Raw genomic sequence first — 13,525 nt, 5'->3', positions numbered from 1 at the left:
CTTTGATGGTACCAAGATCACAAATATATATCAAAATATCCAATATTTTATTTCTATATTACTATAAAACACACTAAAATAGAAAATACTACAAAGTAAAACACTGTATTTGTTGTTTTGTTTGTAGCGGTCAGCGGTTGCCAACTGGTGGTCCGTGAGAAAATGTTGGTGAGAAAATGGTTGGCTCTGGCTGGTGCACCCCCCAGCGAGGTCAGAAGAAGACCCCACTGGGGACGCACCAGCCAGAGCCACGGACCATGGCCCCTGTATAGATTGCGGGCTCAGGGCCGTGGGTAGGTTGTCTCTCTGAACACCACACTCCCATTGCAGGCTCAGACCTGTGATGGGAGAGTGGATGGGTTCTAGCATCATGACGTCACTCTGGGGGAAGTTTCTCCTGTTTGAGTGACACATGGCTCCCCATGCATACGTGGGCCGGAGTTCGTAAGTTTAGTGGTCCGTGACATCCAAAAGGTTGGCGACCACTGATATAAATTACATCAAAAACGATATTAGATAGTACAGCCCTATGGAACCAGTTGTGTCCATACGGATTATCTGTGTACTAAATACTATTTTGAAGCACTATCTGCCTCATTTTATTTCCCTGTGGTCCTGTAGTCTTTCAGTACATACTTCAACTTTGCAAACCAAACGTTCCATTCTTGGTTCAAACCAAAACGTTCCATTCTTGGTTCCCCCCAAAAAAAAAAAACAATCCTTTCACTGTACTATATTAAGGTGAAAATTATTTAGGTTGGTGGAGGAGGAAGCAGTCATCAGGAAGTTCAAACTTTATTGTGCTATTCAATCATTTAGTGATCTGCATCCCTTTTCCTGAATCTATTCACCAATATTCTGCACCAACCACTGATAGCCATCACCGCTCTTCATTTATGAAGTCCATGGATTGGATACATCTGAAGCTGTTGGTTAATTCTCAAATATTTTATGTTATCTCTTCAAATATCACATAATCCATGCTTTCAGTGCAAAGGACTTATCTGGTCATCTTTGATTGAAATAGAAGTACATATGTTTTTCTCTATTCACTGCAAGCCTGTAAAACATTTTCACATTATTTTGGATATGTGTAAGTTTTTCACATTGAAAGTATTGGCCTCCAGCTTCCTGTGAATGACTTGCCTGAAGGAGTAGGGAGCAGTACAGTATGTGTAGAGTGTGGAGCATGTTCTGCTTTGATAATAATCCTTAGTGCTGATGCAGCTGTTGCTGTCCTTCCTCATCCCTCAGGATCCCAAAGTAGCAGATCTTAGGTTTGCACTCCCCCACAAGTCAGGCAAAGCTTGAGTTCTCCATGAAACTGATCCAGAGAAGCCAGAAAAACAAGACAATTTTACTGATGTGCTAAAGAGATAAATAATAAATAAGCAGAAACAAATTGCAAATTACCATGAATTGATTTGGATCATACCTATGTGCTCAAGCAGGGATGTCTGCCAACTTTTGACAAAAGGCTGGTACCATTTTTAGATTCTTGTAAGCTTTGGCATGTCCTACCATCCTCTCCTCTGGGTCTGCCTGCATTTTCTATATCAGGAGGTGTAGACACAATCCCCCGTGTAGACACAATCCCCATATAAAAGTATCAGCTGTCATCGTTTTCTAAGGACTTAGGACACTTCCTTTCATTAATCACAGCTCTGCAGTCAGTGTTGATTTTGGGCAGCCTCCTCTCATCAAGCATACATTAGAGCTGAGTTGACCTTTCTAATATGGAACTCACTGAACTAACTTTCAGGTTTTTAGGGAACCCATTCTATAAATACTATATTCACAGCTCATTGTACATTACCTTGGTGGTCAGTGGGAAGCACATCACCCTTACAGATAGCTAAAAGAATCATTGGTGACCTGAGAGGTGCAAACTGCTCAATGCTCAAGAAACCCCTTGCAACCTATGGAGGAACCCTGGAAAACACTGCATTAGAATAATGGTGATGGTGGTGGTGGTGGTGGTGGTGGTGGTGGTGGTGGGGGGGGGAGTTATGATCAGTGTTAGGTGCTGCTGTTAGTTGCACCAAATTATTCCTGTAATTTACCCCAAACTCTCCCTCTGTATTCAATTCAGCCCTAACAAATACCCTCCTAATACAAACTCAACCCCTTTGCATAGTCATCTCTCCTGTGCTGAATACTTCTTACTCTTTCAGTTTATTATCATTTATTAGCCAAAGTACTAATCGTCATTGTGCGCTACAAGCAGTTGCTTTGCTATATGTTTCCCCAACATGCTCATTCCTTTTTGAAAGAAATTACATACATTACTTTAGTTCCTATGATATAATCACAGTGTTTATTTCATTCTCTGGGCAATCCAGGCAGATCGTACATGGTGTGTGGTTGGGGGCCCTTAGCTTTCTGAAAACTTAACAGCATTTTACTTCAGTGCTGCTATTGAGCAGTGGTCACCAACCTTTTTGGACCCACGGACCAGTACATTTATCGGCCCCGGACCGCGCATGCACGAATGCTCTGACCATCAAAATTTTCCAGACCACCGGTTGGCTACTGCTTCTATAGCAAACCTGCGCTGGTGCTTCTTTAGCTTCTCCCAGCCTAAATATTGTTGTACAGGGATTGCAAGGCTGATAACGTTAGCCTAAAATACTTACACTAATGTGTTCTTAGAGTTCAGCTTTAAAATGTGACCTTTGTTACACCAATAGGTACAATGACTTCTGGTATTTACAGACACTATACTGCACAAAGTATTTCGTCTATACTGAGAAAAGGGAAATATTTCAGCTTTTGTTAGGTAACTGGCTCTTCCAAATAGTTTCATTTGTTAGAAGAGGAAACACCCAAGTCTGGGGACAATACAAGGAACTTGTTTTAAGACATTGGGAAAAAACACGATCTAAACACAGGTAAAGTGAAGGTTTAATGGTTTTGTACATAGTTAGTAAAAATGTTATGAGATGGTAGGTAAAAAGAGTGCAGAGAGGGTGAGTGTAGTGCTTTGTATCACTTGTGCAGAACTGTTGAAAAATTTGTGGATTGTAGGTCCATAAATATTTAGACAGAGACAACTTTTTTCTAATTTTGGTTCTCTACATTACCACAATTAATTTTAAATGAAACAACATGCAGTTGAACTGGAGACTATCAGCTTTAATTCAGTGGGTTGAACAAAAAGATTGTATAAAAATGTGAGGAACTAAAGCCTTTTTTTAACACAATCACTTCATTTCAGGGGCTCAAAAGTAATTGGACAAATTAAAAAGCTGAAAATAAAATGTTCATTTCTAATACTTGGTTGAAAACCCTTTGCTGGCAATGACAGCCTGTAGTCTTGAACTCACCAGATGTTGGGTTTCCTCCTTTTTAATGCTCTGCCAGGCCTTTACTGCAGCGGCTTTCAGTTGCTGTTTGTTTGTGGGCCTTTCTGTCCTAAGTTTAGTCTTCAACAAGTGAAATGCTCAATAGGGTTCAGATCAGGTGACTGACATTGAAGAATATTCCACCTCTTTGCTTTAATAAACTCCTGGGTTGCTTTGGCTGTATGTTTTGGGTCATTGTGTCCCAAAACATACAGCCAATCAATGTGACTGCATTTAGCTGGATTTGAGCAGACAGTATGTCTCTGAACACCTCAGAATTCATTCGGGTGCTTCTGTCCTGTGTCACATCATGGATAAACACTAGTGTCCCAGTGCCATGGCAGCCATGCATGCCCAAGCCATCACACAGCCTCCGCCATGTTATACAGATGATGTGGTATGCTTTGGATCATGAGCTGTTCCCCGCCTTCTCCATACTTTTTTCTTGCCTACTTCCTGGAGAGTGTTGTTCACTTGGTTGGCTGTTGTGAAGGGATTTCTCTTCACCATGGAAATGATTCTGCGATCATCCACCACTGTTGTATTCTGTGGACGTCCAGATCTTTTGGCGTTGCTGAGTTCACCAGTGCTTTGTTTCTTTCTCATGATGTACCAAACTGGAGATTTTGCCACCCCTAATATTGTAGCAATTTCTCGGATGTTTTTTTTCTGTTTTTTTCAGCTTTAGGATGGCTTGTTTCACCTGCATGGAGACCTCCACAAGCGCACCCCCATGAAATCGCCTTTGTCGATTGTCCAATTACGTTTGAGCCCCTGAAATTAGGTGATTGTGTAATAAAAAGGCTTTAGTTCCTCACATTTTTATGCAATCTTTTTGTTAAACCCACTGAATTAAAGCTGAAAGTCTGCAGTTCAATTGCACCTGAGTTGTTTAATTTAAAATTATTTGTGGTAATGTACAGAACCAAAGTTAGAAAAAAGTTGTCTCTGTCCAAATATTTATGGTCCTAACCTGAAGAAAAACATCACACATTTTCCAGCTTCTTCTTACAATTATGAAAAAAGTAGTTTTACAAAGCCAAGACATTTAGGAGAAATGTTAGATATTAGGACTGTTGTGCTGCTTTGGTGTGTGGGATGCCCATTCCACATTATTAAGGTCTTAATACTACTTTTTGTATGCCTGTACAGGAGTGCATTATTGTGTATTGTGGTGTGCTGCAACATGTGTATCAAAGGTGTGCAGTGCAGTGCAGTTGCCTGATGCCAAAAGACACTCAAAAACCAAATTGTGCTTTAACAAAGAAGGGGAACCCTATTCTTGAAACAATGGTGTTCCTGAGTCACCCAGAAATGGTTTGAGAAGCCGAGGCTCCCTTCAAGGGGGCTATCTGGAATGACAAAAAGTGAATTTGTCTTCATGAAAGAATCAGGGCCTAGATTCACATTCAGACAATGATGTGAAATACATTTTTGCAGAACACCAGCCTAAAAAAAAAAAGCCAATGTCCCGGGTAAGGTGAAAGGTAGACACTACCTTAAGCAAGAAGGAAGTGCTGCTTTCACCTTGTCCCCCTTGTGGGATAAGGATGCCAGTGCAGACAAATGTCCTGCAGAAGTGATGGTAAAAGTAAAGCAACCTTGTATGGGATAATAAAAGAAGTTTCTAATGGGTTCAGATGGTGGCTTCTAAAGCAAAAGGGGAACCAGATTCTGATCATAAGAAAGTGAAATTGACAAAGGTGACCACACAGTTGACTCCCTGCACCACCATCCTAATCAAATAGTAAGAAGCCAATGGATGTGGTGGATATTTGCTGTCCACCTGGAAACAAACCTTTCTAGTTTGGTAAGGAATCTGGCCAAGTGTTCTTTCACCTGTGACTCAAGTCCTAGAACTTTCTTGGTATAATAACTCTCCCTGCTCCAGACACTTGAGTACTAAAGAAGTTCAATTCACATCTAAAATGTGATGGCTGACAGGGATGGAAGGTAAAGTTCTGGTCAGGAGATCTCCAATCGTTCTGGCGTTGTCCACCTAAGCCTGGGCTGGGTTTGTCTATCATTTTGTGTGCCAGTGTCTGCTCCTCCTGTAGTAGCAGAATACCCTCAAAGCACTTCCTGTATCCCTCAATGGATGAGAAAGAAAAAGTACATACCAGGGGAATGAGTAATAAGGTATTTCTGCCCTTTCCTACCTCTGTAGACTAAACAAGCTTCTATCATTGTCATGTGTATGTGGTGTATGAATCTACATATTTTGTCATGTAAACTCTAAAGTACAATTTAAATAATACTTTATGTTGAGCACAATTAGAACATTTGCTTTACAATACGTTTCTGCATAGTTTGGTTCAGTTGTCTTCTTTCTTGCAAGTCTGCTGTCACCTATACTTTAAAATAGCTTTGCAAATTTTGATACATTTGACAAACTCTACACTTGTGATCTGTAAGAAAGTGACTTAATAAAACACAGTCTTCTAATAGAGTCCAGCCAGTAAGATTGTGTATAATGTTTTATTCACAGTGCTTGTTTTTTTCCATCTCTACTGGAAACATCCTAAACTTTCCATAGAGGAGCTGCAATGTTACAGAGATCATCTTTCAAGGATGTAGTGCCAGCTTCCTTATATGGCAGCAGGTTCTATTTCCAACATTCCCCACAGCCATGGCACATGTGCAGGAGGAAGGAAGATACCAGGTAAGTAGAAGACCTTTCACCTCATGGTACAGGTAATGCAACATGCATGTTACCTCCTGACACCTGTACATTCCACAATATTTCAGTGACAGATTCTAATTTCAAGACAAAAATATGACACACTGGCTGTGTGCTTCTACTATTCATTGCTTGTTCATCCGAATAGTTTTACTCACTCATTTATTAACCTTTTGCTGGGCATAATGTTTTTATGCATATTGTTTTGTATATTTTTCAAGACAGATTCTCCAAGCCTTTCAGGGCTTTGTTTCTTTGGTGGGACTACTGTGGACTGTACAACCATTGCTTCCCAGAGATTGTATGGGAGCAAACTGTGAAAGGAACGTCTTCTGACTGCATGGGTATCAAAGACAAAGTCTATATAGAGAATTTACAATAGAGCATTTTACACATATCAGTAGGAAGATAAGCTGTGACATTTACCAACACACCTAACTGTTCAATAAGATCTTCTATTTGCCACATAAAGACAAAGTCCAACATGTAGTTTTGTTACCAATTAAGTTTTTATTGACCAGTATGGGGTGTTGGTGACATTCAGAGTATCTGATCTATTGGCACCAGTGCCACACATTGTCGCGACAGTACCTGTGTTCATAGTTTTCTAACACTATATAGATTACCAGATGTCTTTCTTTTCAATGGCACAATTTACTTCACAGTGAGAGCAAGTAAGCAGAAGTCTTACCATTGGTACAGACAAAAAAAAAACACACACATTCTTACCTTTCCCTCTATATTCAAAACTAAAAATGAAACTTTGAAACTGAGACCAGGCTGGTTCTTTAGTACAGAACAGGTGATGTCCCCTCTGCAAAAAATTAGCATTACCTGGCCAATTCCAATCTTTTAATTGCACTCACCTGTCCCCCATGGGACCACCAATCTTTTTTCAGCTCCTCTTCCTGGTTTCTTTGGCCATCAAGTTTGGTCGTGCTGGAATGACATCTACCACAAAGGAAGTATATTCAGTCCCAGCAGCTGAAGCTGGGATGTGCTGGGTATTCCGACATGCTACTCTGAGCTGTGCATGCTTTTTTTTGACAGAACAAGGCAGCAATCAGGCAGGCATAAATGCTTTTTGTAGAAGCGATATCACATGTCCTTTTCTGCAATAAAGAGCTGCCCTATCACAGATTTTGTTTTTAAAGCCAAACTGTAGTTCTGCTTTAAAGTGAAGCTGTACTTTACTCTATATGACATAGCAACCCCTTAATTGTTGCCTCCCCCAGGAGCATATACTTGCAATCTTTCTTTACTTCCCGGCTGAACTCATTGTCACTGGGAGCAAGGAAAGGATGCTCTGTACACATGTTCCCTGTTGCACTGTAAAGTGCTGAGGACTGTCTCCCCACCATGAAATGTCCCTTAAGGGCCATCCTCTATCACAAGAAAAGAGGAATGCTTCACAGGCTCCACAAGTACAACAAATTTTTTTATTTTTTTACCTAAATATTACAGCTAGGTCACCACCCTGCCTGATGTCTGTGACTGAACAATGAAGAAGTATGAAACAGATAGGTTCAATCCTCTTCCCACTACTTCTGTCAGCACACAGTTTCCAGTACTGCCTCTATTTCTAGTGTACAAGAAGCAGATCCTTGGTAACATAAAACAAAATAATCTTTATCCAGCACCCAATTCTGCATAGAATTACATAACACTTTTATTTCTTGTCATTCTGAACGTGGAAAAAAAAAAAAATGTAAATGCGTACGAATTTCCAGGTCTCAAGAAAAAAAAAAAAAATAGTAGAAACTTTTTTAAGACATGAAAAACATTTTACTTAACAAATACTTTAACTTCAGGTACAAAAGTTCCATAAATACAAACAAAAAAATTCACAAATTTCCTCTTCTGAATACTAAATAAATATCTAGAATAACCAAAAATACTCTCAGCGCTTATTTCATCCCACAAAAATATACCCCAATGAATTTAATCAAGTAGTGTTGTTCAGGTTAACTTGATGGATAGGTACACTCACAACCAGTACATTTTTATTTCATAGTACTGTTATTTTTTTCTTTCTGGTCCTCCAGTTGCTTGAGGTTTTAAGCCCTACTCCTTACTATAAAGCCAAGCAGAAGTCTCACGCATGCTGCTGCATTCCCTGTATTAAAAAAATAAATTGATACCATGAGCATCCAGCTGCAGGACTGAATGAAACTCCCCCATAACAGATCAGGGACTTGTCTTTAAAGAAATCAGTGCCAAAAAGTTGATGAGGATCTGGTGGGTTATTCAACCTGCTTTTATCAACCAAAAACTGAAATGTCAGTTTTAGTCTGAACATTTTTCTTCCAGCTATAAACAAGCAAAAAATAACAAAACCCCAAAAAAACAAAACAGTAGTAAATCTGATATACATATACAGTATATATACTTTTATAAAATACACATACGTGGTTGGACCCTATTTAGCAGTTTTTTGCTGCAAACACCCTGAGTGCTTTGTGGTGTAAAAAAAATCAGTGCTTGGTCATTACGAAGACGGCTGGACTTATTGCTTGACGCGGCTGAGTAACAGTTGGTGATTTAGTTCATCAGGAGATTCTTATTCTGAAAACAAACTGCAATAAAGAAAACCATGACCCCAAAAGTCTCAATGATAAAAACCAGCAGGTCGTCAGATTCGTGACTTTTTGGAGGGTCCAGAAGGAATGTTCGGCTTGCTGCAAGAAACCTCCAGGCCTAGTTTTCGAGCCTCACTGATGAAGAAGGATTGCAACCGAACCCCTGCTTTGGCCTCGTTGCTGTTGAGATGGTTATATTCAAAGCAGTTGTAGAACATCAACTGAACATCTTCAACAAATTCAACTGCAAAAAAAAAAGTAAATAAATTACTTGCATATCATGTGATAGCCCCAGACACTTTAAAAGCTAAAGAAAACCTACAATATCCTTTTTACATGACAATCACTCTAACATTGGAAGCAATCTGAAACTATTTTTGCAGCTTAATTCTTAGGAAAACAAGTTTAAGTCTCACACAAATGTCAGATGGACATCAGATATTTGTTGCAGGAAACAATCTTTTGTGATCCTTTCCAGTGCCAGATGAATGAATGAGTGCTATACACATAGCGCTGTCCTGATCATTGGAGGCTTATAGCTATGTTAGGTTCTTAGCATATCCCCTGATGAAGGCAATTTATGAAACACATCGGGCTTGAGACATTCTTTTTTTTTTTTAAGCATATGTAGCTACCAATCTGTATAGTTGACAGGAACCACCCCCATGATTTACTTAACCTCCCTGGCGGTAATCCCGAGTGTGGCTCGGGGGGAATTTTTTATACCCTTAGCAGTAACTCTGAGCCACACTTGGGGTGGAATTTGCCAGGGAGTTTAAAAAGTACTACTTGGTTCCCAGGTTCCAGCGATGCTGCGGCGTCCTCCAGCGAGGCCTGGCATCTTCTTTCCCTTGCGATACCGGCAGGGAATCTGTGTGTTCACCTGGCGTGTGAACATTGGGGATGCAAGGCCAGGGGAAGCAGATGTTGGCCGGCATCTGCTCGCAAGTGTGTGGCTGGAGGGTGGGAGCGTGCTGCTGGGAGGCGGAAATTTAAAGTACTAAGTATTTTTAAATGTACTACTTTTACATTTAACAGTAGTATTCATACCGCCAGAGAGGTTAATGGGGTGTACCTTTATGTATGTGAATCGCATCTATAATTGATTGTATGAATTGTACAAAGCCTAATACAATCTTGATCTTGCCTCCAAAACCCCAAGCCAAAAATACATTTTATGACTGAAGATTATCTAAAACACTCAATATATAATCCAATTGCGGATAACCTGTAGCTGCAGTATTTTAACCCCTTATTACAAGGAAAAAATAAACTTTACTGCTATCACAAGGGGTAAATATTGCTAGAACTTACTGCTCACTTGTTGGCTGCCTCTGAAAACCAATATAGGCTGGTGACAGGTGAGCAGTCATATTTCTCGGACTTCTTCAGAAAATGATTTTCCTATGTTTTATTCTTGCATTTTCTTTAAGGAAACACATCCAAGCCATATTTGACAGGTTAACCACATTACTTACTTGCAGAATTGTATTCACATTTGTTCACTTTCTCACGAATTATATTTAAGGCAATTGGCTTCTTGATAATCTCAAAATAATCAGGAACCTAGAAGAAAAATATTAAGTTTAAATCAAACATTTCTCTTTTCAAGAATCAGGACAATTTCTGATGTAGGATAAAGAAAAATCACAATAACAAAAGAACAGATAAAAAATAAATAAAATTAATTTCAAAAGAGTATTTCTGACAGATAGCGGTCAGTGCAATATAAAGGACAATATCAATAATGTCCTATAAGATATCATCACATTTGTTTTTTTGTTACCTGGGCTTTGGAAACCAGTCTCATGAAAGGCCAGCTGTCATCATGCCTCACTAACTCCACCACCAACTGTTCACAAGCAGATAACTCGTGTACACCTTGATGTCGTCCAGAGCTCCTTCTGTTTCCTTGATCATTTGAAGAGATTTCTGGAGCTAAGCACAGATATAACATTAATGAAAGCTGCAGTAAGGATTCTTCTTAGAGTGTCATTGAGTTTCTCACACCAATAAAAGTGGCTTGGATGAGACATTAACCTGCTTTGCACATTATCTACCTGAAGGCAGGTTTAATGAATTCTCAAAATCTCGCATCTTCATACAGTAAATGCCCTTTATGATCCCACAACCTTTAGATTTAGGAAAGCCTCCTCTTCTATATAAGAAGATTCCTCAATGGTAAGCTTTCCATGAAAAGCCTGGCATGGCTGTGAAAGTATTATATTGTTTTATTTATATATAGATTTAATTATAGGTTTCATTGGAAAGTTCTTTTACAGTACTTTTACATCCCATCATAATAAAAGAACAACTAGAATATAAGGCCCTGCATCTATGACATTATGAACCATTGAATAAAAGAAACATGCAGATGACAGAATGCAGAAAATGAAAAAAAAAAAAAAGCTGTCATCCATACTGACCCGTCATATTTAATAGTTTGTTCAATAGTTAAATAAGTTTTCTGATTAGTCACCAACAACAGCAACTTTTGTTCCCAGTTTGTCTCCACAATAAGCGATGACTGCTCCTCTCTCATGAACCTATACTACAATGGTGGGTAAGGCACATTTTAGTCTCTGGCACAGAAAGAGACAACCTGAATTAAGGATGGAGGCTGCCACCGATAGGTTCTCCAGAAAATGCGGTTTTCTGTCAAATTAGTTCAAAGGCACAGATACTTTTAATTCCTTAGAAACAGAAAACTAAAGTGCTAAAATAGAATTGTACAATCCTTTCCTTTGAGTCTATTGAGTGACACAGGAAAGTATATTACCTTTCAGTAGTACTACTGGAGTTGGAAGAACAAAAAAACTGTATAGCCAGCCAAGAAAACCATTTCCCACTACCAGCATGCCTTGGGGCTGGTTTAGACCTATTTTGGAGTCACACAATCTACGACGGCTCCTGGCGGATGACACCTTGCCAGCTGTTCTGTTACCTAAAGAACCAGCGTCTGCACATTTGACAGCTGGCAACTGTTTGTGGTACAAGTACCAGTCTACTACCCCTCTTTTCTCTATGGTCAAAACAGCAAATGCATGCTAGGAGAAAACTGGGGACCTTACCCTCAAAGCAGAAAAGGACCTTACCCTCAAAGTAGAAGAATAAGACAACAAAAGAATCAGGTGTCAGCCTTGGAATCTAGGAAACAGATGCTGAAAAACCCAAGAACTCCCAAATCTAGTAGTGCACTTTGATGGGAAAAGGATAAATTATCCTTCAGTAGACTAGAGCCAGAAATCAAAAAAGAACAAATGTCCTGGCTGAGTAATAGGCAGAGCTTTTAGCACGTTATTCCCACATCAAAAGAGGCCAAAAAGAAAAAAAAAAAAAAAAGAAAAAAAAGATGCTTACTCATGCTGAGCTTTTCCTTGAGTACGGTACATAGATGCATATTCCTCTGTGTTTACCTTTAAAACGCTCTGATGAGTAATATCTGCCAATCATGATTCACGCCTTTCTGTAAATGTGTCACTTTCTCCTACTGGCAGTTTCATTTAACAGAAATGCAGAGCCTCCTCTGCTCCTCTAACAGAGCAACTTTGTAAATGGGGGGGAAAAAACCTTCTCCTCTCCACAAGAAGATGAGGAATAACCTAGAGGGTTAACCCTTTCCCCGTTTTTTCCTACTTTGAGCACAAATACCAAAATGCACATTTAATACAATGTTTTAGATGATCTTCTGATAAATGAATCGATATTTTAAGAGAAGTCCCTGTAGATATTCTATGTCACAGCACAACCTATTATTGCATGATATTAGTGAAAAATTTATGAGGTGCATGTCAAAAGTTCCCACAAGGAGACTATCTCGCCCCAACGGAGCGTGCCATGTTGATACTAGAGGTGATATCTAGGGGCTAGCACTAAGGAACTATTCTACAAGGTATTGTTGCCAAGGAAAGCCATGTTTGTTTATAGTGTGCACTTTTGTGAAGTTGTGTTCAAGCTATTGGACTTATCGTGTGAAATTTTGTGTCAAACTAGAAAGACAAGAGTGGAGAACAATTTAATTATAAAATGAACTTTTGAGAAGGAAGCTATGGGTCACACACAAACGAGTAGTTCAAGTGGTTTAAAAACAGCAGTCTCCTTGCTCAAAGGAAACAGATTTAAAACAGTAAATGAGATTAAAGTGGAACTAACAGGTTAACAAATTCCTGATCAGACAGGCCATTATTGTAGAAAGGGACAGGAGATGTCAAAAATCATGCTAGGGACTGATGAATCAATGCAGCAGGAAACCACTTTGGAGGAAGAGTCTCAAAAATTGTCTGTAAGTGTAGAATTTGTAGTTAAAAAAAAATCCAGAACTTTGTGCTTGCAACTCAAATAGGAGGAGGTGGTGTCAAGTTAACCTCCTGGGCGGTTTATTTTTGTCTGGATTTATACGTCTAAAAGCAGTAAATTGTCTATCGTGAAAATTTAAATTACAGTATAAAAAAAGTTTGAAACACAAAATCTTGTCAAAATAATAAATTAAATACATTTTAAAAATAAATTAATAATAAACTTTGACATGATTTTGTGTTTCAAACTTTATTATACTCATACTATTATTATACTGAAAAATACATTTTCATGAAAGACAATGTAACGCTTTTAGACATATAAATCCAGTGTATTGCATTCAATACAGTTATTTTGTATTGACAAAATAATTTGAATTTCCCGTCACGACGTCACCAGGAACTCCCGGGGAACGTCAGCGCACTCGCTGGGGGACAAATTGAGGAAGAGGACAGAGGATGGCAGGAGCCTGGAAAATGCCGATGGGACCAGGGAAGTGTTTGTTTTTTTTTTTTTACTTGCTTTTTTAACTACCCTGAGTGTGACTTTTATAGTGGTCACAAGTTGGTTCATATGGTGATGCTGGCGCCACAGAAATACTTATGTTGCAGCTAAATGGCTTTTGG

The 13,525-nt window shown here is 39.1% G+C and overlaps 1 protein-coding gene across 1 annotated transcript in view; it reads right to left on the bottom strand.

Annotated features, from left to right (window-relative positions):
• Positions 1-7,786: 7,786 nt before the first annotated feature.
• The window catches only part of BAZ1A (bromodomain adjacent to zinc finger domain 1A), a 39,304-nt gene continuing 33,565 nt past the window's right edge, over positions 7,787-13,525 (bottom strand). Inside the window, exons 26-28 of the mRNA XM_072429069.1 lie at positions 10,390-10,541; positions 10,082-10,169; positions 7,787-8,847 (exon numbers count right to left, since the gene is read on the bottom strand). Of these exons, the coding sequence (XP_072285170.1) occupies positions 8,657-8,847; positions 10,082-10,169; positions 10,390-10,541 (431 nt within the window). The 3' untranslated portion in view covers positions 7,787-8,656. The remainder of the gene's footprint in view (positions 8,848-10,081; positions 10,170-10,389; positions 10,542-13,525) is intronic.

Source organism: Pyxicephalus adspersus, chromosome 12 (genome assembly GCF_032062135.1).
Source record: "Pyxicephalus adspersus chromosome 12, UCB_Pads_2.0, whole genome shotgun sequence".
Lineage (NCBI taxonomy): Eukaryota > Metazoa > Chordata > Amphibia > Anura > Pyxicephalidae > Pyxicephalus > Pyxicephalus adspersus.
Note: the sequence above shows the minus strand (reverse complement) of the source record. Positions and strands in the feature narration are given on the sequence as shown.